This window comes from Chiloscyllium punctatum, chromosome 41, assembly GCF_047496795.1.
Source record: "Chiloscyllium punctatum isolate Juve2018m chromosome 41, sChiPun1.3, whole genome shotgun sequence".
NCBI lineage: Eukaryota > Metazoa > Chordata > Chondrichthyes > Orectolobiformes > Hemiscylliidae > Chiloscyllium > Chiloscyllium punctatum.
The window spans coordinates 26,492,013-26,513,591 of NC_092779.1; the positions used below are offsets into that span (position 1 = coordinate 26,492,013).

General features: G+C 38.7%; 1 protein-coding gene across 8 annotated transcripts in view; it reads left to right on the forward strand.

Annotated features, from left to right (window-relative positions):
• Positions 1 to 21,579, forward strand: part of LOC140464937 (ankyrin repeat and SAM domain-containing protein 6-like) — an 85,127-nt gene that overhangs the window by 26,013 nt on the left and 37,535 nt on the right. For 4 of the 8 annotated variants that reach the window (XR_011955024.1, XM_072560596.1, XM_072560597.1 and 1 more), the window contains exons 9-12: positions 686 to 863; positions 4,301 to 4,470; positions 5,235 to 5,418; positions 12,735 to 12,802. Coding sequence is in view for 4 of the 8 variants with exons in the window: in XM_072560596.1 (XP_072416697.1) it covers positions 686 to 863; positions 4,301 to 4,470; positions 5,235 to 5,418; positions 12,735 to 12,802 (600 nt within the window). In the remaining 4 variants the exon portion in view is untranslated. Of the gene's footprint in view, positions 1 to 685; positions 864 to 4,300; positions 4,471 to 5,234; positions 5,419 to 8,098; positions 8,563 to 9,036; positions 9,196 to 12,734; positions 12,803 to 13,771; positions 13,816 to 21,579 lie in introns of those variants that run through there. The other 4 variants (XR_011955025.1, XR_011955026.1, XR_011955027.1 and 1 more) reach the window with 4 other exon arrangements.

Here is a 21,579-nt window from a genome sequence, read left to right on the forward strand (position 1 = left end):
TTCTGAACGAATTGAAATTTTATTACATGTGCAAATATTTCTAATTTGCTATATTTTGGCTTATTGATTCTCAATCAATTTTCAGGGTAAAGCCTTAGAGTAATACCAGATATAATAAACAGAATTTCTGTTATTTTCATGAGGTTTTATTTTCTTGCAACAGATCAGCTTTCATTCATTTGTAACTTAATTGATTGAAAATGTTTTTTAGTAAATGAGCATTGCCGATTAATGTTTTTGTGATGCATCACAAGTGCTAACATTCCTTACTAGGAACCGAAAGATAGCTGTAGGTGCATCATGTTTTGTTAAACTGACACAATCTAGTTGTGGATGATGTGTACAGTTTGTAACTCAAAGTATTTAAAGGCAGTCAAACTTTTAATCTTCATGAATATCTTCAACTTGTGGCTAAAAATGATCATGCAGTAATGGCTATTGAGGTTGACGTTGTCGAAATACATGGAACATTTTTAGTGAAAAGCATTAATAGTAGCTCCTTTTTTTTAAAATTTGAAGTTCATATCCATAGCATGTAATTTAGTTTTCATTTTCCAAAAGCATGGATGCTATAACAAATGGCGAATGTGAATTGGATTTTATTTGAATTGAATTTTGGAATAAGTAAAAATGTGTACAGTAACTGTTATAAACATTTGGTTTGGTTTACCATTATTTATTTCAGACTTCTGTGAGCAGAATGGGCAGATCTGTTAAACTTCCTCCTATTACAAATCTTCCGAGGTGCCCAGCTTCTCCCCCAAACTCGGGACATTTCAGTTATTCTCCACATTCCTCTGGTGGATCTAATGGAGTGGTTGGCATCAGTAGACATTGCATCAGTGAAACACATAGCCGCTCAGGTCTGAGGAATATTTTTGTCAGCTTCTGTTAAAAGCAGAATTTTCTTTTACATTTGAGTGCCTTCTAGTGTTCAGTGTAGATAACTAGTTTGATCAGATTAAATTGCATCCAGCAATTGGAATTCTGCACTTGTTCTTTTGTGTTCAACAACAGTCATTTGGAGTTGATTTTTGTAATTGTTGTCCAGGGCAACATTTTCTAACCAATGGAATCAGAAACTGTTGCAGCCCAGAAATCACCTTGGGCTTCTCTGACCTTCCCCATAGCTCTTGCCAATGATATTGGATCTTTTTCCCGCTGTTTTGTTTCCCAGTGGACATTTCTTCATTATTTAAGCTCTCAAATCAGTTGAAGTTTTGAACAGATGTATTAAATTACTTAAAATTTTCTGCTGTAAGAACAATCCCAGTTTTTGTATGTATGTTGCTGGTGGAAATGGTTTTTTTTTTGTAACACTCCCACACCCGCTGGATGACATTTCTAATTTTACCCTGCAAAATAAGTAGTATTAAGCTAACCGTGTTATAGTGTGCTTTTCAAAAATATAGGTTTTGAGATTCCATTGTGATCTAGTTATTTAGAAGAGCCATTTAACTGTAGTTACCACACAGTACATTCTGACATTTTGGGAAAAAAAATTTAATTAGAAAAACGTTGTAAACACAGACATGAAGAAATTTGGAATTGTTTAAATGTATAATGACTAATTTCTGGTTAGTGACTTAATTCCACTGTTAACCTCAACCAAAGAATTAGTTGTATTCATTTCAAAAGCCTTTAAACCATTAATCCACTACACTCAGTTCATTCTTCATTCCAATTTGTTTAATTCAAAACATTTGATTCTATTTATTTAAGCACGAAGTCACTTATTTACGCATCCTCCTTTGTATAAGTGGTTTTAGAGCAATTTTGAATTATTAGAGGTAGTCTACAGTTTAAATAGTCCACATCTAGTTTAAAAGAGAAAATTTTCAAATAATGCACCGTTGAGTAAGTTACAAAGCAGTAATTCAATTTGAATTTTGAAGGCCTTCCATGAGATATTTTGTAATTTTTAGTTGACATTCAACATACACTGCAGAATCATGCGGGATATCTACAATGTGAATGAGCAAAAGTGCAATTGGAAATGTCTCCCAACATGTTTTAGTGATTGTGGGTAAAAAGCCCAGAACCTGCCTCTTCCAGAAGAATGAAACATCATTGCAATTGTCAGTTTTGAAACTTTTCTGAGATGTTAAAGCCAACTAAGTGGATTCAATGCATGAAAACATATGAACCCTTTGCATTCATATGTGGCATTCTTGTTAGAATAATGCAGTAAACTGGAGCTTTGATAGAAATAGGACAGGGTACTGTTCCCACCAGTAGAATGGCCAATAATGTAAATATTATTCAAACATTTGCTCAGTAGTACAGAACTTGAATATTGCCATTACCACAGAGTTAAGGTATTTGAATGAATAAAACACCGGAGTTTTATGGAATTTGACTTTGAATTCTTGATGTTCAAAATGGTTTAGCAGAACTAGTGGCTCAAATAATTTAGTGAGTTCTTGGATATGTGGATTATTAGATTGCAGAATGTCAAATGTAAGGTAATTAACAGGATTATGTGGGGGGGGGCATAGACAAGTTCTTCTGTTTCAAGAGAGAAATTTTAGAGTTACTGTAAGGAAAGCTGGTGTAATATCTAAATTGATACAAGCTGCTGAGATTTGGCTTACATTTGTTAAAGGAAAGTCCTAACAAACCAATTTATTATATTTTAATGTGCTAACATGTAGATTGAGGCAGCTGCGTATGTAGTCACTTGCATTTTGTATAATCTTTGAGGCGTGTCATGCAGATCTTCGGAACAGATAGATAAGTAGAAGAAAGGAGCCAAAAACACACACTGTGGGTTTGCTGGATCAAAATGAAAATATGTAGGTACAATTTCATGAAACTGACTGAAAAAGCTGGTGTGGTAAATCATGCCTAACATTGAAGTGATAACTTTTCACAGTTATGTAAATATTTTGTGTTAGTCTTAGAGTTGTTTTATTGTATTGAAATTAAGGGAATATGATAAATCTTAGCAGGAACTTGGGGCAGAGCTGGGAGTTCTAATTGTTTTCTTCTACTTGTTAAGAGGAGAGGAAGAAGAATGTGCAGCTGAGGCAGGTACAAAAATAGACTAAAATCTACTAACCCTGTACTTGATGTTTATGGAGGTAATTGATTATAGAAAACCAGGATTGTGAGGTCATTAAAAGTAATGAAGCTTGGAAGAAGAGTCAGTTAGTGACTTCTGATGTGGTAAAGTGTATCTGAACAAGTTGTGAGCATAAACTGTTGGAGGATAAATATTTTAATATTGAAGGAGTGCTCCAATTTGTTTGAGATTGAAGATGTGTACTGTACCTTTGAGAGAGTGAATGCTGTTCTGAACTGAGAGTTTACAAGGATCTGTGTATATGAATAGATGACAGTCCCATAGTGTACTTGAAAATAGGTAACATTTAGCTGTGAAATGGATATGGAGTTGGTTGCTATTTTGACAATAATCTGATTTTAACCAATTAGCTTAAATTATGTCCCAGGAAAGTAAAACCCAATCGAGTTTGAATTTACTGTTTTGCCAATGAGATGATCCAAAGTTGGGGATGTAAAAATGCGGACATTTTAAAAATTGCAGAGACAACAACTGCCATTGAGAGAAACCCAAGAAATTAGGAACATTGTCCATTAAAGGTACCTTTTTCATGTGAAACAAATTTGCAGTAAAAAGAAATACGACAACGCAGGGAGATCTTAAGCTGGAAGAAGACAGACACTAAAGACAGCGGCTGTGTGGTTTTGAAATTAAGTTGATGTAATTTCAATAAGTATCTTATTGGGACAGCATATTGTTATCGAATTGAAGGCAGGTAATAAGCAGTTGTTTAATAGTTGTTGTTTAATGTCCACTTTTAGAGCTAAATAAAAATTGATGTTAGTCTCTTTAAATAGTGGTGTTTGGGAGTTCTCTGTACACGTAGATTTTAACAGATTTAGTTGAGGTGAGCTTTTCTGGGTGTTTGGTTTAATTAACTGGGGTTCTCCACTGTTGTAACATGTGTCTTTTTAAGACATATTGGACTAACTTGTCAGGCCCTCTTGTGAGGACAGCTGTTAGAATGACTGTAGCCTTCTGCTTGGGAACATGGGAAAAAATAAAAACTGTCTACCAGGGCTATGTTTGTACCATCAGTAAGCTGCTAGAAGTTATGTGGATAGGACAATGGGTGCTCATCATTGTCTTTCCTCAACCTGCTCTGCATGGCTTTCTTTACTGCATGCTTGAGATTTGGAATTAGTCGAGACATCCCTTTGACCTTCAACTTGGTGACTGTCTCTTATCAGCAATGTAAGAATATAACCGTGAAATTACATGTTTATAAATTTGCAGGAGGAAGTTCAGATAATGTCTTGTCACAAATTGCTGCCCAAAGACGAAAAGCAGCAGGCTTGCCTGAACTAAAAACAAACCGGTCTGAGATTTTGCCTCACCCAACCTCCATCGAAACTAGCCTTCCTGAACTGCCAGTCTCACCAGCTGAGAGTAACTGCATTATACAGGTATTTATTTTCGAGTCTTTGATTAAAATCAGTCATGGGACTTGGTGAATTGGGGTATTTGAATAATGCAGCATTTGGCCTTGTGTACAATAACATACTCTTAATGTTGCCTTTATAGCTTTGTTTAATCAGCATCCAGATTTAATTTAACAGTTTCTGGATTGATAACTAATAAAAACTGTAGTAGTGATGGATTTAGAGTCATCAATATATATTTCTTCTGCCAAGAATTTGAAAGGCCACAATGCCTGAACCAAAAAAGAATTATGCTGGCCCTGTTATGACTGTCAATTTGTAAAAGATGAAGCAAAGAAACTCAAGTGCTCCTTCCTCTCCTGTTCACAAGTCAGTTTAAAAATGTGCTAAGTTGTAAAGTAGATACTAAGTTTTGATATAAACTGTTGTTTTCCTGGATCACTTTTGTTTGCTTTATAGTGTTGAAGAGCAATTTGACAGTGTCATTTTGACTCTTATATCAGACTTTTTTTGCCCTTTTCCAGGAGATTACCTGGGCTTGTCATGGAGGACCAAATTGTCTTGTTATGATGTTCTAGGCATCAAAATGAAGGATATGCTTGATCCAGCTAGTCTTTTCATAACTCATTATTTTCTTGATTTTGTACTGTATTATATTGATAAGAAATGCAGACGGCTTCACAGTGAGCAGAGCATGGACAGTATTTTATTTTACAAATAAATTAAACTGTTATTGTTCTAGAATGACTCGTGTCAAATTACACCAATTATATCTTCTGTTGATGTAGAAATGTGGGAAACAGCGTCCATCATCTTGTACATCCTCAAATTCAAAAAGCACCTCTCCTACTCTGACTCCATCACCGTCTCCTACTCCTAAAAGTCCACAAGGCGAATCATCACTGTCCTCGTCTTCACATCAGCAGTCTAAGAGCAGTGGTGGGTCCAGCAGTGGAACCCTCACAGATGAAGGTAATGCATATTTGTAATTTGGACATTTTACATTTCTCTCCAGCAGGACTCAGCAGTTATCAGAGCAACTAAGGGTGGAATAAAACCTATGAATGTTGGTAGTTATGAAAATACAATACTTTAAGGTTTCAATTAATACCCAAAAATATGAAAGATAAATGTCATGTATTTTTGTATCATCTGCCAACTTGACTATAAAACATTCAATTTCCTCATTCAAATCATTGATATATATTATAAATAACTGTGGCACTTGTCTGGTTACAGACTGCCATCCTGAAAATATCCCCTTATCCCAACTGTGTCTTCTATTAGTTAGCTAATCTTTTATCCCTGTTGATGTACTACCTCTTACATAATGGGCTCTTAGTTTGTTAAGGAGCTGAATTCTGGAAAATGGATGGTGTCATATAGTGAAGAGAAGTTGCTACAGACTTAGCAGAGCAGAGGGCTGCTCATTAGACAGGGACAGTTATCTGTAGTTTAATATTAGGGTCACCATGCCTCATGCAAGGGAGAGGTTGAGAAGAAGTGTCCTTCATAGTAGCCTTAGCCAATTTGAGAGTTCACACCACGCTGTTGTCATCACTCCTGAGCTAACCGACTCACTAGGGCAAAGGACATTAATGGAGGTGTCGCCAAAAGTGAAGGAGAGGGTGTTCTTGAACAGAACGGTAGTTGCAGAACTTGTTGCTGTAACAGCATATTAGTTTTATGAGAGTCTAGGACCTTGAGGGTATAATCTCAGATTATGAACTTGGCCATATGTGAGAATGAGGGGAGATTCAAGATGGCAGCGGTCTGAACAGTCAGCTGTGATGAGCACTGTGCCATACCCCAGGCAAGATGGGCTCCTCTGTCCCAAATTAGTCACCGCTGAGGAAAGTTTGTAATGTAAAGTATGTAGAATACCTACAGCCTTTTTAAATTAAGATTTGACAGATCTGGACCTGAAATGAAGACATCCAAGGGAAAGGGAGCACAGCAGGCAGGGAACTCCCCAAATATGTCCGATATACCTGCAGCCGTTACCTTGATTCCTGTGGCGGCGACCTTAATTCAGTGGAGCAACAGCATTTACTAATGGAGTTCGCAAAGTTCTGTGAAAAAGTTGAGGGAGCGTTGGAACCGATTAGTGCCATGCTGACAAACCATGAGCAGGCGATCCAGGCTTTGGATCAGCATGTAGAGGCAGTGGAACAGAGCACCCTGGCTTTGGAGGCTACAACAGCGAGCTCTGAAGGGTGGGTCCGAGTCTTGGAAGACCAGGTTCAGGCCCTGCAGGAACAAGTAGAGTACCTCGAAAATAGAGGTCAGAGAAAAATTCTGCGAGTCTTCAGCTTACTGGAGTGTGAAAAAGGTGAAAACCTTATCGATTTTTCTCGAGAGGTGGCTTCCGGAGTTGCTGGGGCTGGAGATTGAGTCCAGCTGGGTGAGTGTATGTGGAGCGGGCCCATTGGATTGTGATATGTAGATCTGGGCAGGCCCAGCGCCCCCGCCTGGTCCTAGTGCGACTTCAACATTACAAGGAAAAGCAATTAAAAATAGAAATAGCTACAAGAAATCCACAGGCTTAGGCTTATAAAGTTTGAAGATAATGTTTTTTCATGACTTTTCTGCGGCCATAATGAAGAAAAGGAAGACATTTGATGGAAAGAAAAAATTAAGAGATTTAAACTTCAGTATTCTGAGAGGTACCTGGCAGTACTACGTTTCCTTCTTTAACTCCAAAAGCAGAGGAGTGGTCATGCTGGTATGAAAGAACCTCCCATTTCAGGTGACAGATCAAGTCAAGGATAGGTATGGACAGTTCATCATTCTCAAGGTGCTGATACATGGAGAAGAGTATGGCATCCTGGACATTTGCTGCCCCCCTGTCCATCCTCTCAAATTTTTAGTTGATGCAGTTTCTCAAATCATGGCTGTTGGGCTGTGCCATACAATTCTAAAAGGAGACTTTAATTTTCACGGACACTGGGGTAGACAGGATGCCTAGAGGGCTGTCGGGTACACCTTGGCAGTCTAGACAGTTCGTGGACTTCTGTGAGTTCAGGTTAATGGATGTGTGGAGGTGCCTCCACCTGAATGGGGGGAATTGGTGGAAGTACCAAACCTGGAGGGAGGAATGGAGTTTCTTTTTAGATGGTTGCAGAAAGGTTTTCTCTGGGAATTTTTTTTAATTACCCCTGACGTCCGGCAGCTTTTTGGAGGTAACTTTGTGTAGGCCATTTAGCCTTGATTAAAATGCATGTTCTTCCTTGGTTGTTATATCCAATGAGGATGCTCCCATTGTTAATACCCAAACGGGTGCTGCGGAGGTTTGCAGGATGGCTTGGATAATTTATTTGGTGCCATAGGCGCCCCCTAATTAAATTTACCAAGTTGCAACTTGCGCAAGATATGTGGGGAGGGGATGGACCTCCCAGATCTGAAGAGATACCAGTTAGGCACCCTGTTGTCATATGAAGGCAAATGGGTGTGCAATGACTCGAAGTCGAAATGGCTTGATGTAGAGGCCTCACAGGTGAAATGTCCCCTCATAAACTTATTATTATGGATAAGATGAGATCTGTATTTGAGCACTTTGAGAGTCCAATTATTAAAAATACAGTAAAAGCATGGAGGATAATGTGGCAGTGTGAGGGCAATTTGCTTAAGACTTCGTTGTTCACCCCATTAGTGAATGAGCTGGAGATGATCCTGGGAATGGAAGTTGGGGAGGATCTGGTGTTACTCCTTTGGGACTACAGAATCTTCCCTCTTTGGATGAGCACCGGAAGAGGTTATTCAGTATTCTTACACACAGTGCGAGAAAGAACATCCTAATGAATTGGATATCAGAAAAGCCTCCAGGTCTTGCAGGGTGGCACAGACTTGTGATGGAGTACGTCCCTCAAGATTACCTGACAGGTATGGTGCGCCTTGGAATGGAGCAATTTTCTGAGACATGGCAACCCTTTCTAAACTACATGGACATGGATCTGTTTGCAGTACTGATTAGGGCCTTTATATAGTGATGAGGGCCATGTATGATGGTCCAGCGATCCTGGGGGGGACTGGGGGAAGGCCTAATAATTATGTGTATAATAACGTGCTCCTGTGGATTGGGGCTTCAATGGAGATGCACAAGTGGAGTAATGTAATATAGTACAGTGCAGTGTAATTTAATAGTTTCATTTAGTTTGGGTTTATGCTAATTTGGTTTAAGTAAATATGAGATGACTATCTTGAATAGGGGTAGATGGTTTATTATCAATGTTACTGTAATATAGTATGATATTATTTCTACATTTCTGTACTTTTGCACTTTTATAACTCATTTTGGTTTGTTTTTTGTGAAAGAGTGAAAAATGTTTTCAATAAAAAATGCGTTTTAAAAAAAGAATGAGGAGGAATTTCTTCTTTGAGGTAGTGAATTTGTGGCATTTTTTTACCATAGAATCTGGTTATTAAATATATTAAAGGCTAAAATTAATATTTGATCAGTAAGAGTATCAGTGGCTATGGGGAAAAGGCAGGAAAGTGGAGTTGAGTATTATCAAATACATCATGAGTTTATTAAATGGCGGAGCAAATTTGATGGTCGGCATAATCAGTGTTTGCTCCTATTTCTTCTAGTCCAGGGAATGCAGATTGGAATGTCCTAGTCAACATCCACAAATTTACCACTCTCTGGCTGAAGAAATTCCTCCTCATGTGAATTCAAAAGTGTCATCCCTTCACTGATGAGGCTGCGCCTTTGGGAATGGAATCATCATCTCCATGTCTGGCCTCTGAGTATGTTGAAAGTTGTAATGAGACAACACCCCCACCCCCCGCCAATCCTTCTAAACTCCAAGTATGAACCCAAAGTCCTCAACTGCTCCTTATACAATAAGTCCCTTTGTACTTCGTATTTCCAAAGCCTTTCATCATTTAGAAAATAGTCTACACCTTTATTCTTCCTACCAAAGTGCATAACCTCACACTTTCTATGTACTACCCTCTGCGGTCTCTTTGGCAACCCTCAGAAGAAATTCTTCCTCAGCTCTATCATACGTTGGTGCCCTTTATTCTGGGATTATGCCCTCTGGTCCTCAGTCCCCTTAAGAACCTTTGTACGTTTCAATTAAATCACCCCTCATTCATCAAAATTTCCAATGAGTAAAGTCTCACCCTGCTCAATCTTTCTTTATAAGACAACCTCCCCCCCCCCCGCCCTAAACAATGAATCATCATATTAATCTTTCTCTGATCTACCTGCAATGGAGTAATACCTTCCCTGAAATAAGGGGACCCAAAACTACCCCTAGTACTCCTGATCTCTCACTGCTGTGTAGTTGTATTAAGACGTCCCCATTCTTACACTCCAGCCCCCTTAAAATAAGGGCACAAATTCCCTTCGCCTTTCTGAGTACCTGCTTCACCTGTGTGCAAGTGTTCTTTGTTTCCCCCACATTATAGTTTTTGATATAGAAGGAGAAATCTAAGCTTTCAGCCAAGGGATGGCAGATTCACAACCAGTGAGGAGAAATTACTTTGAAAGGGTCATAAATCTGTGGAATTCATTACTTCAGAGTACAGTGGATGTTGGAACATTGAATAATTTAAGGAGGTGATGGACATTTTTAATCAAATGTGTTGAATAGTCCAACATCCTTCCAATAACTTTCAGGCAGTGAGTTGCAAATATTTCCCAACCTCTGAGAAAATCAAGATTGAATTCCGTTTGGGTAGATGCATTGGCTCTTTGTTCAAGTTTTTAATGTAGATGAGAAATGTTGACGTTCTAACACTAATGCACTGATCCATTGGCACTTAACTAGTTTGTTTGGCAACCTGAAAATTAATCATCTTTGCTTCCTGGTAGTTAGACGATCCCTATCCATGCTTATAATAATGCCCCAAATTTTAGGAGCTCTTAACTTTCCTCTTAGTCACTTATTTGGCCTACTTGAAACTAGATCACTATTGCTTCACTGTCACCGAATCCAAATCTTAAAACTCTTTTGCTAACAGCACTTAGTATTGAGATGGTCATAAGTACCGGTCATTGTTTATGTTTTCTCTGGAAACTCTGTGAAACCGAGTGTGAAGTTAAATCTGCTTTGATTTTGTCCTTTGCATAAGAGCATACAGTATTCCTCCTTCAACTTTTCTTTTGCAAGATTGAATTCCAATGTAGTCCAACTAGAGTCATAGAGATGTTCAGCATAGAAACAGACCCTTCGGTCCAACCCGTCCATGCCGACCAGCTATCCCAACCCAATCTAGTCCCACCTGCCAGCACCCGGCCCATATCCCTCCAAACCCTCCTTATTCATATACCCATCCAAATGCCTTTTAAATGTTGCAGTTGTACCAGCCGCCTCCATTTCCTCTGGCAGCTCATTCCACACACGTGCCACCCTCTGTGTGAAAACATTGCTCCTTAGGTCCCTTTTTATATCTTTCCCTTCTCATCCTAAACCTATACCCTCTAGTTCTGGACTCTTTCCCCCCCCCCCCCCCCCCCTCCCCCCCCATCCCAGGGAAAAGACTTTGTCTATTTATCCTATTCATGCCCGTCATGATTTTATAAACCTCTATACGGTCACCCTTCTGCCTCCAACGCTTCAGGGAAAACAGCCCCAGCCTGTTCAGCCTCTCCCTATAGCTCAAATCCTCCAACCCTGGCAACATCCTTGTAATTCTTTTCTGAACCTTTTCAAGTTTCACAACGTCTTTCCGATAGGAAGGAGACCAGAATTGCAAGCAATATTCCAACAGTGGCCTAACCAATGTCCTGTACAGCTGCAACATGACCTCCCAACTCCTGTACTCAATACTCTGACCAATAAAAGAAAGCATACCAAACGCTGATTTCACTATCCTATCCATCTGCGACTCCACTTTCAAGGAGCTATGAACCTGCACTCCAAGGTTTCTTTGTTCAACAACACTCCTTCGGACCTTACCATTAAGTGTACAAGTCCTGCTAAGATTTGTTTTTCCAAAATGCAGCACTTCTCATTTATCTGAATTAAACTCCATCTGCCACTTCTCAGCCCATTGGCCCATCTGATGACAATCCTGTTGTAATCTGAGGTAACCTCCTTCGCTGTCCACTACCCCTCCAATTTTGGTGTCACCTGCAAACTTACTAACTATCCCTCCTTATGCTCGTATCTAAATCATTTATGTAAATGACAAAAAGTAGAGGACCCAGCACCGATCCTTGTGGCACTCCACTGGTCACAGGCCTCCAGTCTGAAAAACAACCCTCCACCACCACCTTCTATCTTCTACCTTTGAGCCAGTTCTGTATCCAAGTGGCTAGTTCTCCCTTTAATTTGTGAGATCTAACCTTGCTAACCAGTCTACCATGGGGAACCTTGTCAAACACCTTACTGAAGTCCATATAGATCACATTTACTGCTCTGCCCTCATTAATCCTCTTTTTTACTTCAAAAACCTCAATCAAGTTTGTGAGACATGATTTCCCATGCACAAAGCCATGTTGAGTATTCCTAATCAGTCCTTGCTTTTCCAAATACATGTACATCCTGTCCCTCAAGATTCCCTCCAACAACTTACCCACCACTGACGTCAGGCTCACTGGTCTATAGTTCCCTGGCTTGTCCTTACTACCCTTCTTAGAGTGGAACCACGTTAGCCAAACTCCAGTCTTCTGACACCTCACCTGTGACTATTGATGATACAAATATCTGAGCAAGAGACCCAGTAATCACTTCTCTAACTTCCCACAGGGTTCTAGGGTACATCTGATCAGGTCCTGGGGATTTATCCACTTTTATGCGTTTAAAGACATCCAGCACTTCCTCCTCTGTAATAAGGACATTTTGCAAGGTGTCACCATCTATTTCCCTACAGTCTATATCTTCCATATCCTTTTCCACAGTAAATACTGCTGCAAAATATTCTTTTAGTATTTCTCCCATTTTCTGTGGCTCCACACAAAGGCTGCCCTTGCTGATCTTTGAGGGGCCCTACTCTCTCCCTAGTTATCCTTTTGTCCTTAATGTATTTGTAAAAACTCTTTGGATTCTCCTTAATTCTCTTTGCCAAAGCTATCTCATGTCCCCTTTGCCCTCCTAATTTCCCTCTTAAGTATACTCCTACTTCCCTTATACTCTTCTAAGGATTCACTTGATCTATCCTGTCTGTACCTTACATATGCTTCCTTCTTTTTCTTAACCAAGCTCTCAATTTCTTTAGTCCTTCAGCATTCCCTATACCTACCATTTCACCCTAACACTAAATTTTAGTTTTAAAGTAACATTAGTTGATCTTGCCTCCTTTTGTATTATATTTCTTTTTGTATTATATTTCTCCAGATGAATTATCCAGTATCCTAAAAAGACTATCATTGGAAAAATATCAACCTATATTTGAAGAACAGGAGGTAATATTGTTTTGATTTTCTTCGGAAATTATTACTTTCATTCATGTCTTATTAAAGTTATGTAGAGTTTTTAATTCATGAAACCTGCTTATTGTGTCAAACTGTGCATTCTACAAGATAAAAACAAAAGATGGGATGTGCACCTCTATCTCCATCATATAAGACATTTTATTTCATAACAGCAACTTCCAACGTATGTTACATTCCACCATGCGTAAAGCAGGAGATTTCCTTCTACTTCAGTTGTATCCTGTCTATATTTTCTGCTGTTCTTTAAACATTTGCCTTGTCAAACATGATGAGTGTTTTATTTTGTGAACTTTTCTTTAATGAATATACTATATCTGATCAGTCCCGGAAGGTTTAAAGAAAAGCCAGAGTATATCCTTTTATTCATGTTTCTTGCAATTTATCATCAGTTTTACTTTTACTAATACTATACTAGATTTATTTTTGGGTTTTAATTTCACTTTTTAATTCTTTCAATCTTTCCTCAACTTTTATCTTTACTACCATCATCAGAAATTCTTGAGTTTTTTTCCCATAAATTCTCTTGCTTCATACTCTGCTCCCTAGCTCAAGTGCAAGCGAGTGCAGCCAGCTCTCAATGCACCTACCATTGCTTGTCTTGAACTTGTTGGTGAAATGGCCTACATGCTATTTTATTTTATTCTTGCAAAATATTTCAAAAACTACTTGTTTCCTTTGGTATTTGATGGATGTTCAGTAGATGGAGTGATCCTACTATTTCAATGTTGGTCACAGTTCTGTTTCCAGCTGTTTAATCATATTTTGATTGATCACATTCTCTTTTTATACCTTCAATTTCAGCCTCTAGAGGGAGACTGTTTTAAAAACTATTCTGATTGTAGTTCTGACTTCTTGAAGCAGTGTTTTTACTCATTTCTGTGTATATTCCAATGGAGTATAATATCCCATTTCTATATTTTCTCTCTTGTCTTTCTGCAGTCTTCCACTTTAATTCTCTCTCTAGCTGTGAATATAACCAGATGGTAAGTTTTCATTCTTTTGTAGAATGTCACTCCAGGCTGTTCTTGTGACTGTTTCTTAGAATATCTAATTGGAAATTGCTTAAGCAGATCTGTGCACAGCACTCTATATAAATTTGTTTCAATTTCAAGGGGAAAGAAAATTCAACAAAATATAATTTTCATAATCTCATGTAAGACACAGTCTAGAGAACTATTGTTTCTGTGATAGTATGGTACCGTATTAAGGAGTTGTTTGAATATATTGGTGTTGGTTAAGTCATGGATTTCCACAGAGGAATGTGTGAATGATCTTGCAGTGCAATTGCACTGGAATTTCTACTGTGTATTTTCTGGCAATTCAAACTATTTGAAAACCGCTCTTATTACATGAATTGCATAAAATCTGAAATGAATAAGTGAAGTAACTGCCACCTAAAAGTGATTTCTGTTCACAGCTTATGAAATAATCGCATTAGTAACATTAGGCCCTGTGAGCCTATCGTGCTAATCAAAAAGATGGTGCTGTTTTGAATTCCACTTTTCCAACTGCCCTGATAGATTTGTTAGGTAAGGACATCAAAGACTTAACTACCTGTGCCTTAAAAATATTCAATCATGCCTCGTCCACCACCTTCTGAGGCAAGGAGTTCCAGATTGATGCACAACCTTCAGAAAAGACATTTCTTCCTATCCCTAAAAAGGGCAACCATGATTTTAAAATTGTATTCCCTAGTTTTGGACTGACCTGCAAGAATAAACATTCTTTCCACATCTACACCTTTTGAAGATCTTGCACATTCCAATCAAGTTACCCCTCATGCTTCTCAACTCCAGCGGAAACCAGCCCAGTCTGTTCAACCTATTCTAATAAGAACAATAGCTCATTTAATGTATGAATCTATTAAGTATCTTCTGAAGCACCCTCAACAGTTCTGTGACAACTTATTCTCATGTGATCATCTCAAAGATATGTCTCATTAGGGGTCCTCTCCTCTCTGGACAAACCTGTTGAATGCACCTAGCAGTGGATAAATATTTGATGTATGTGATAAGTTGGACCTTCCAAAATTAGTCTTGTACCTACCATACTTGATATTTTTTTCCAAATCTTTCTTCAGTACTTTGACCTTCCATAAAATATATTTAAATTTGTCCTTAATTCTTTGATACCATCTGTATCAGCTTTTGCAAAATAAAGGAGTTAGGATGCCATGTTGCTGCTGTGCAAGAAATTGATGAGGCCACTTCTAGAATATTATGTACTGTTCTGGTTGCCCTGCAAAAAAAAAATACACGGATGTTGCTGGGACCTGGGGTTTATAGAGACGCAGCATACACTGGGGCTATTTTCCCTGGTGTGTTGGAGACTGAGGGATGACCTTTTAGAGGTTAATAAAATCATGAGGAGCATAGCTATGGTTAATAGCCAAGGGCTTTTTCCAAGGATAGGAGATTTAAACCTATACCCTTTAGTTTTACAGAGGAGAGGAGAAAGACCTGAAGGGCAGCTTTTTCTCACAGGGTGGTGCATGTATGGAATGAGCTGCCAGAAGAAATGATAGAGTTGAGTACAACTACAACATTTAAAAGACGTTTGGACAGCTGCATGAATAAGAAAGATCTTAGAGGGATATGGACCAAATGTCAACAAGTGGGACTAGTTCAGTTTAGTGTAGCAGGTTAGCATGGATGTGTTGAACTCATGCTGAATGATGGTTTGACTATATGTCCATGATCAGTACCTCATCAGTAAGACTATAAGCTTGGCCTTTCTGCAACATTGGATCATTTTTGCTTTTAGACATTATGCTGAGATGTTGTAATTCTGCCTTTAACTGCAAGTGCCCCCAACTGGTCATTGTTTCAGTATCCATCTGCAGTGCATATTGATATTAATTTTACGAGTCAATAGGAAATCTAAAACATTAGAAAATTTATGACTTAGATCATTCACCATTTTGTGTCTGCTGTTTAATAAAGAACTATCCAGCTTGCACCACTATAAATGTAGTGAGGAAGTTCCAGCCTTTGATTACTTTCTTTGTGAAAGTGTCTCCTGAACACCCCCCCCACCCCCCCACCCCCCCCCCCACCCCACCCAAAAAAACCTGCTGGATACTTTAATTTCCTTGGTTATTAATTTTTCTATGTGGGGGAAAAATGCCCTTTCAAATTATCTAGATCCCTCATCATTTTGTACACTTCAATTAACTTTCATCTGAGCTTCTCTTTTGTTCCAACGAAGATAGCTATCCGTCTTCCCTCACAGCTGAAAATGTACATTTCTGGCAATATCCTGGTGGCTCTTCTTTGCACACTTTAATGTTCAACCTAATGTGAAATAAATTTGTCCAATAGGTACGTATCCACATTTAAGTGATCTTGAATGTATCCCATATTTTGTTTACCTGTGCTCGCAAAATAGCTCTGTGCATGGATGATATCCATTCATGACTCTGATCTCAACTGTTTCTAGGTTTGTTATGAGAATAATGGGCTGAATTCCCAGATTGAGGACACTCTGTCTCTGGACTGAATTTGATACTGTAGTTGTATGTTTCTGAAAATAATGTGTTTGAACTTGACACTATTAATACTGGTCATGGAAATTTTGTACTGTTGGTGTTCTTATTTCATGTGTAGTTTTAGTGAGCTATAGCCATTCGTTACCAGTCTGACTGTTCCAATCTGGTGTACTGATCATGTACAATACAACCTTGATTATCCAAACGAGCCAGGGGAAGTATTTTGTTCCGATAATTAACCTGATCATAAACAAGTGGTGATTTTAGTGGCTGGTTATTGAACATGCCTTTGTTACCCGGCAATGCACACCATAATGCTATTTAACTGATAATTGAATGCTGAGTTGCGTAATGCTGTTTTTACAGGAACTTGAGATCTTGTTCAGATAATAATGTTTGGATAATTGAAGTTGTACTGTAGTACTTGGATCACATTGTGATTTTCTGCCAGAGATTGTAACGAATCTTGAGCCAATCAAGTTGTAATTATCTTTTCATCCTTCCTTTTTTCTGTACTCCACAACCTCTTGAGATCTGAGTTAAAATGAGGTTGACTGTATATAATTGAGTAATAGTCAATCTCATGTAAAAGTTGACCCCTTTTTTTTTGACAAATAACCTGAAATTTTCCACGTATCTCATGTAAAGGTTCCTCACAGATGTCAGATCAATGTCTACAGGTCAGTGTACCAGCTGTCACATCCTGCTCCAGTCTTCCACTCTGCCGGTTGCTCTGCTCCTGGTCTTCCAGTCCTCTTACTGTTGAGTTCCGCTCCGCATTTTCAGAATTACCATAATTCATCATTATTATCTTTATTCGTTTGAGATTAATTGGGCTTCAGCTAATTATACAGTATGAATTTCAGCCCCTCAAAATTAGTATCCATGTAATAGTTGACCTGATAATTTTAACCTCAAAAAATAGTCAAATAAATTTGACTATTGAGTATATGTGGTACATAGAAGGATCCCTTTAGGACTCTGACATTAGGTGGATGTTATAAAATGCAGTTTACAGTTATTTCTAAGCAATACATGGCCATGTAGCATTGTGTGTTTATTCTTTGTTACTGGTTGGAAACGGAAAGGCTTTACCACAGTAAAAGATGGATGTGGAGTCTTTGAAGGGCATGTGAAACAGGTTTAATAGGATATTACCTGGATTGAAGTGTATTCACTATAAAGAGAGGTTGGACAAACTTGGATTGTTTTTGCTATAACGCTGAGGGGTGACCTGATAGAAGTATATTAAATTGAGATGCATGGATAGGGTGGTTAGTCAGAGTCACCTTTTTTTCTGGGTGGACCTATCAAATACTAGGGGACATAGGTTTAAGGTGAGAGGAATAGGTAGAGAAGAGAATGATACGGACCATTAGTGAGTTTTGAGAAGATTTGTAGCTCCGATTTGAGGTTCTGGATGTAGGTTTGCTTGTTGAGCCGGAAGGTTCTTTTTCAGATGTTTCATCACCAAACCAGGTAATCTCTTTAGTGAGCCTTCAGATGAAGCACTGCTGATGATTCCTGCTTTCTATTTATATGTTTGGGTTCCTTTGGATTGGTGATGTCATTTCCTGTTCTTTTTCTTGGCGGGTGGTAAGATTCGTCCAGATTTCTGAAGTTTTTTTTGAGTACAATTATGATTCAGTTCTCTAATTGTGAGGTTGGGTCTGTCTGACCGACCCTTTACAGACGCTGAAAAAGCCCTCTTACTAAGAGGATTAAATTACAACTTCCAGGATGCTGACAAAGATTTCTTCGCATTAGAAACAACATTAAAAGACAACCAACTCACAGATGAAACCCAGCAAACTATCAGTCAGGTGGTCGCACCAACATTTAAGCAGGAAAAAAGAAGGAAACACACTGAATACACAAGAAAGCACTAGAAAGACTTTTTAAAAACAAATGAAAACATTGTTATCCTACCTGCAGGCAAAGGACGCTTGACAGTCATTTTAAATCAGAGACTACATTGAAAAAGTGAACACACTATTTGCAGATACCAACACTTACCAACAAGTGGTGATAGAGTTGACCCCACAACTAGAGAACCGAATCACAGCCCTACTCAAAAACTACTTCAAAAATCTGGAGAAATAAATAAGACCGACTTCTAAAACATGAAACCAGATGAATCCAACAAACCACGCTTCTACGGATTACCCAAAATTCACAAACCAGGAGCCCCCCTCAGACCCATAATCTCGCTCCCTGGAACACCAACTTACAGATTGGCCAAGGAGCTATGCCAAAGACTAAAACACTTAATAGAAGACTCGCACCACTCTAGCCAAGAATTCTTGACCATGAAAAAAACTAAGATAGAAGAGAATGAAATAATGGCTTCCTTTGATGTAAGAGCCCTGTTTACATCAAGCAACATCAACCTGGCTAAGGAAACACTGACTACACTGTTAGAAGGCCCAAAGACACACACCGCATACCACCAACTTCATCAGCAAGAACAGTATCATCCAACCAGTGGACCTATGCCTTACCACCCACTTCACCTTCAACAACAAAACCTACAGACAAAACAGCAGAACACATATGGGATATTCGATATCAGGGTTCTTATCAGACACAATAATAAAGACTCGAACAAATAGCTCTGTCAACCATCAAACCCAAACTTTGGGTCCGCTACATGGATGACACTTTTGTCATCACTAAACAAAACAAATTAGAGGAAACCTTCAAGACCATCAATAATACCCTTGCTGGCATAAAATTCAGCAAAGAGGAGGAAAACAACAACAAGCTGCCATTCCTAAATGTCATAGTAGAGCGAACAGCCAATGGGGATCTTCAAACCAGCATCTACAGGAAAACAACTCGCACGGACCAAATATTGAACTACAGAAGCAATCACTCCAAAGTCCACAAACAAAGCTGCACCAGAACATTATTCCAATGAGCCGCCACACACTGCAGCACAGAGGAAATTTGCAGAGTTGAGGAAAATCACCTATACAGTGTATTCAAAAAGAACTGGTACCCAATGAACACAGTCCACAGATTTCTCAGCAAATAACCTAAACAAGGAGATGAAACATGCCCAGAAACCCTGGCCACTCTCCCCTACTTCAAAGACATCTCGGAAATGACTGCCAGACCACTCAGACCCCTTGGCATCAAGGTAGCCCACAGACCCACCAACACACTAAAACAGCAGCTAATTGAACTTGAAAGACCCTATACAGACATGAAGCAAAATACCATGCAAGGACTGTAATAAACATTACATTGGACAAACAGGCAGAAAACTAGCCCCAGGATATATGAACATTAACTAGCCCACAAAACATGACCCACTCTCACTGTATCTTTACGTACAGATGAGGAAGGATACCACTTCGACTGGGACAACACATCCATCCTAGGTTGAGCCAAACAGAGACATTCACGAAAATTTGTAGAAGCATGGCATTCCAATCGGAACTCTACCAACAAACACACTGACTTGGAGCTGATTTACCACCCCTGAGAAAAAGAACAGGAAATGACATCACCGACCCAAACACATAAAGAGAAAGCAGGAATCATCAGCAGTGCTTCATCTGGAGCCTCACTGAAGATGTTACCTAGTATAGTGACAAAGCATCTGTTCAGCGAGCAAACCTTCATCCAGATATGGAACATGTACAGCAAGATGTGTAGTTTAGAATGGGATCATGGTTGACATAGACAAGCTGGGCTGAAGAGCCTGTTGCTGTATTATTGTTATCACGGTAGTGTTGCTCTTTACTGGCTGATACTTGTCAGTGATGAAGGAATATTGCGTTGTAGACACATTGCAATGTGGATGCAGTTTTTAGGATAAAGTGTGTCTTTTGAAGGTGCATGTAAGTGACACTATGACACTGTTATTTTCATGTCCTGGTTCACTTACCCCTCAAATGATCTTTACTAAAACAAATCATCTGTTTATTATCTCCTTGCTGTTTTGGAGACTTTACTACAGTCATTCCTCTTTATTTGGGAGGGTTCAGTTCCTGAGAACCCCTGAGAATGATGAAATTCATGAGTCTGGAGCTTGTTTAAACATAGATTAAAAATTGTGGATGTGCAATTTTTGCCTGCAGTTGTTGATTTTTGTTGATACCATATATACTCGTGTACCATTCGAGTTTTGAAGACCATTTTCTGAACTGAAATTAGGGGTAGGCTTGTACACGTTTTGTTTTCAAGGAGATGAAATTCATGCTTGGTATGAGTCAAAAAAATGGACAAAGAAAAGCCAAATCTCTATATTAAAAAAAACTTGGAAGTTAAGCAAAGCAAAATGGACCTAACTTGTACAATTATACTTTCATACTATATAGGTAATATCCACTGTGGTTGAGCATAAAGACACATGGTAAAGAAAAAAGTTTGTACTCCAGTCTTGATTGTCATTTGCATTTCATCTTTGAGTAGGAATAAGTTTGTAAGTACTAGCGAGAGAGACTGTCACAAACAAGTCTATATCCATATGATCTTTTAAAAAGGGAAACTTACCTTCCAAGTAGCCCCCGGTCCCTGAACGTTCCATGTAATATGTTCACACTGGTAAATCAGGGTTGACTGAAATTGTGGAAACTGACTCTGGGATTACAGTAATTCTGGTAACCTAGAGTGGATTGTGATGGCTGGTGGACTGGAAAACCCGGAACGGAGCAGCCAGCAGACTGGAAAGTTTGAGTGGAGCGCAACGGACTGGCACACTGACTCAAATGTTAATCAGTAACTGTGAAGAACTAGGGTTGACTTATACATGAAGTATTTGGAAAATACAAGATTTTTAGCCAATAATAAAGGGCCTACTTATTCATAAAGTTGACCTATACAGGAGTATATACAGTACTTATTTTTTTGGTGCAGATAGATGAATTCCTGTTTCACTGATACTGAAGACTTGCTGCATATTTAAACTGGCTGCTGCTTTTGACTACATAATTAACAATTGTGCTTCAAAAGTAATTTTTGACTATGAAGTGTTTTAAGATGTTTTGAAGCACAACAAATTGATGTTATTTCTGTTTATTTCAAAATTTGAAACCCAGGTACTTCCAAAGTTTAGTTAGTTTTGATAAGTGTTATTGTTTAAGAACTGCAATTAGTAAGTCTGTCTTGCAGTTTTTTTTAAATTTCCCTACCAGGACTCCCACTGTTTCTTCTGCAGCTTAGTTTCATATTTGGATACTATATCAAAAAATAAACCTTTCTTCTTTCTTCATTCTTCCTATGAGCATTTTTCATCATCATTTCCTTCCCC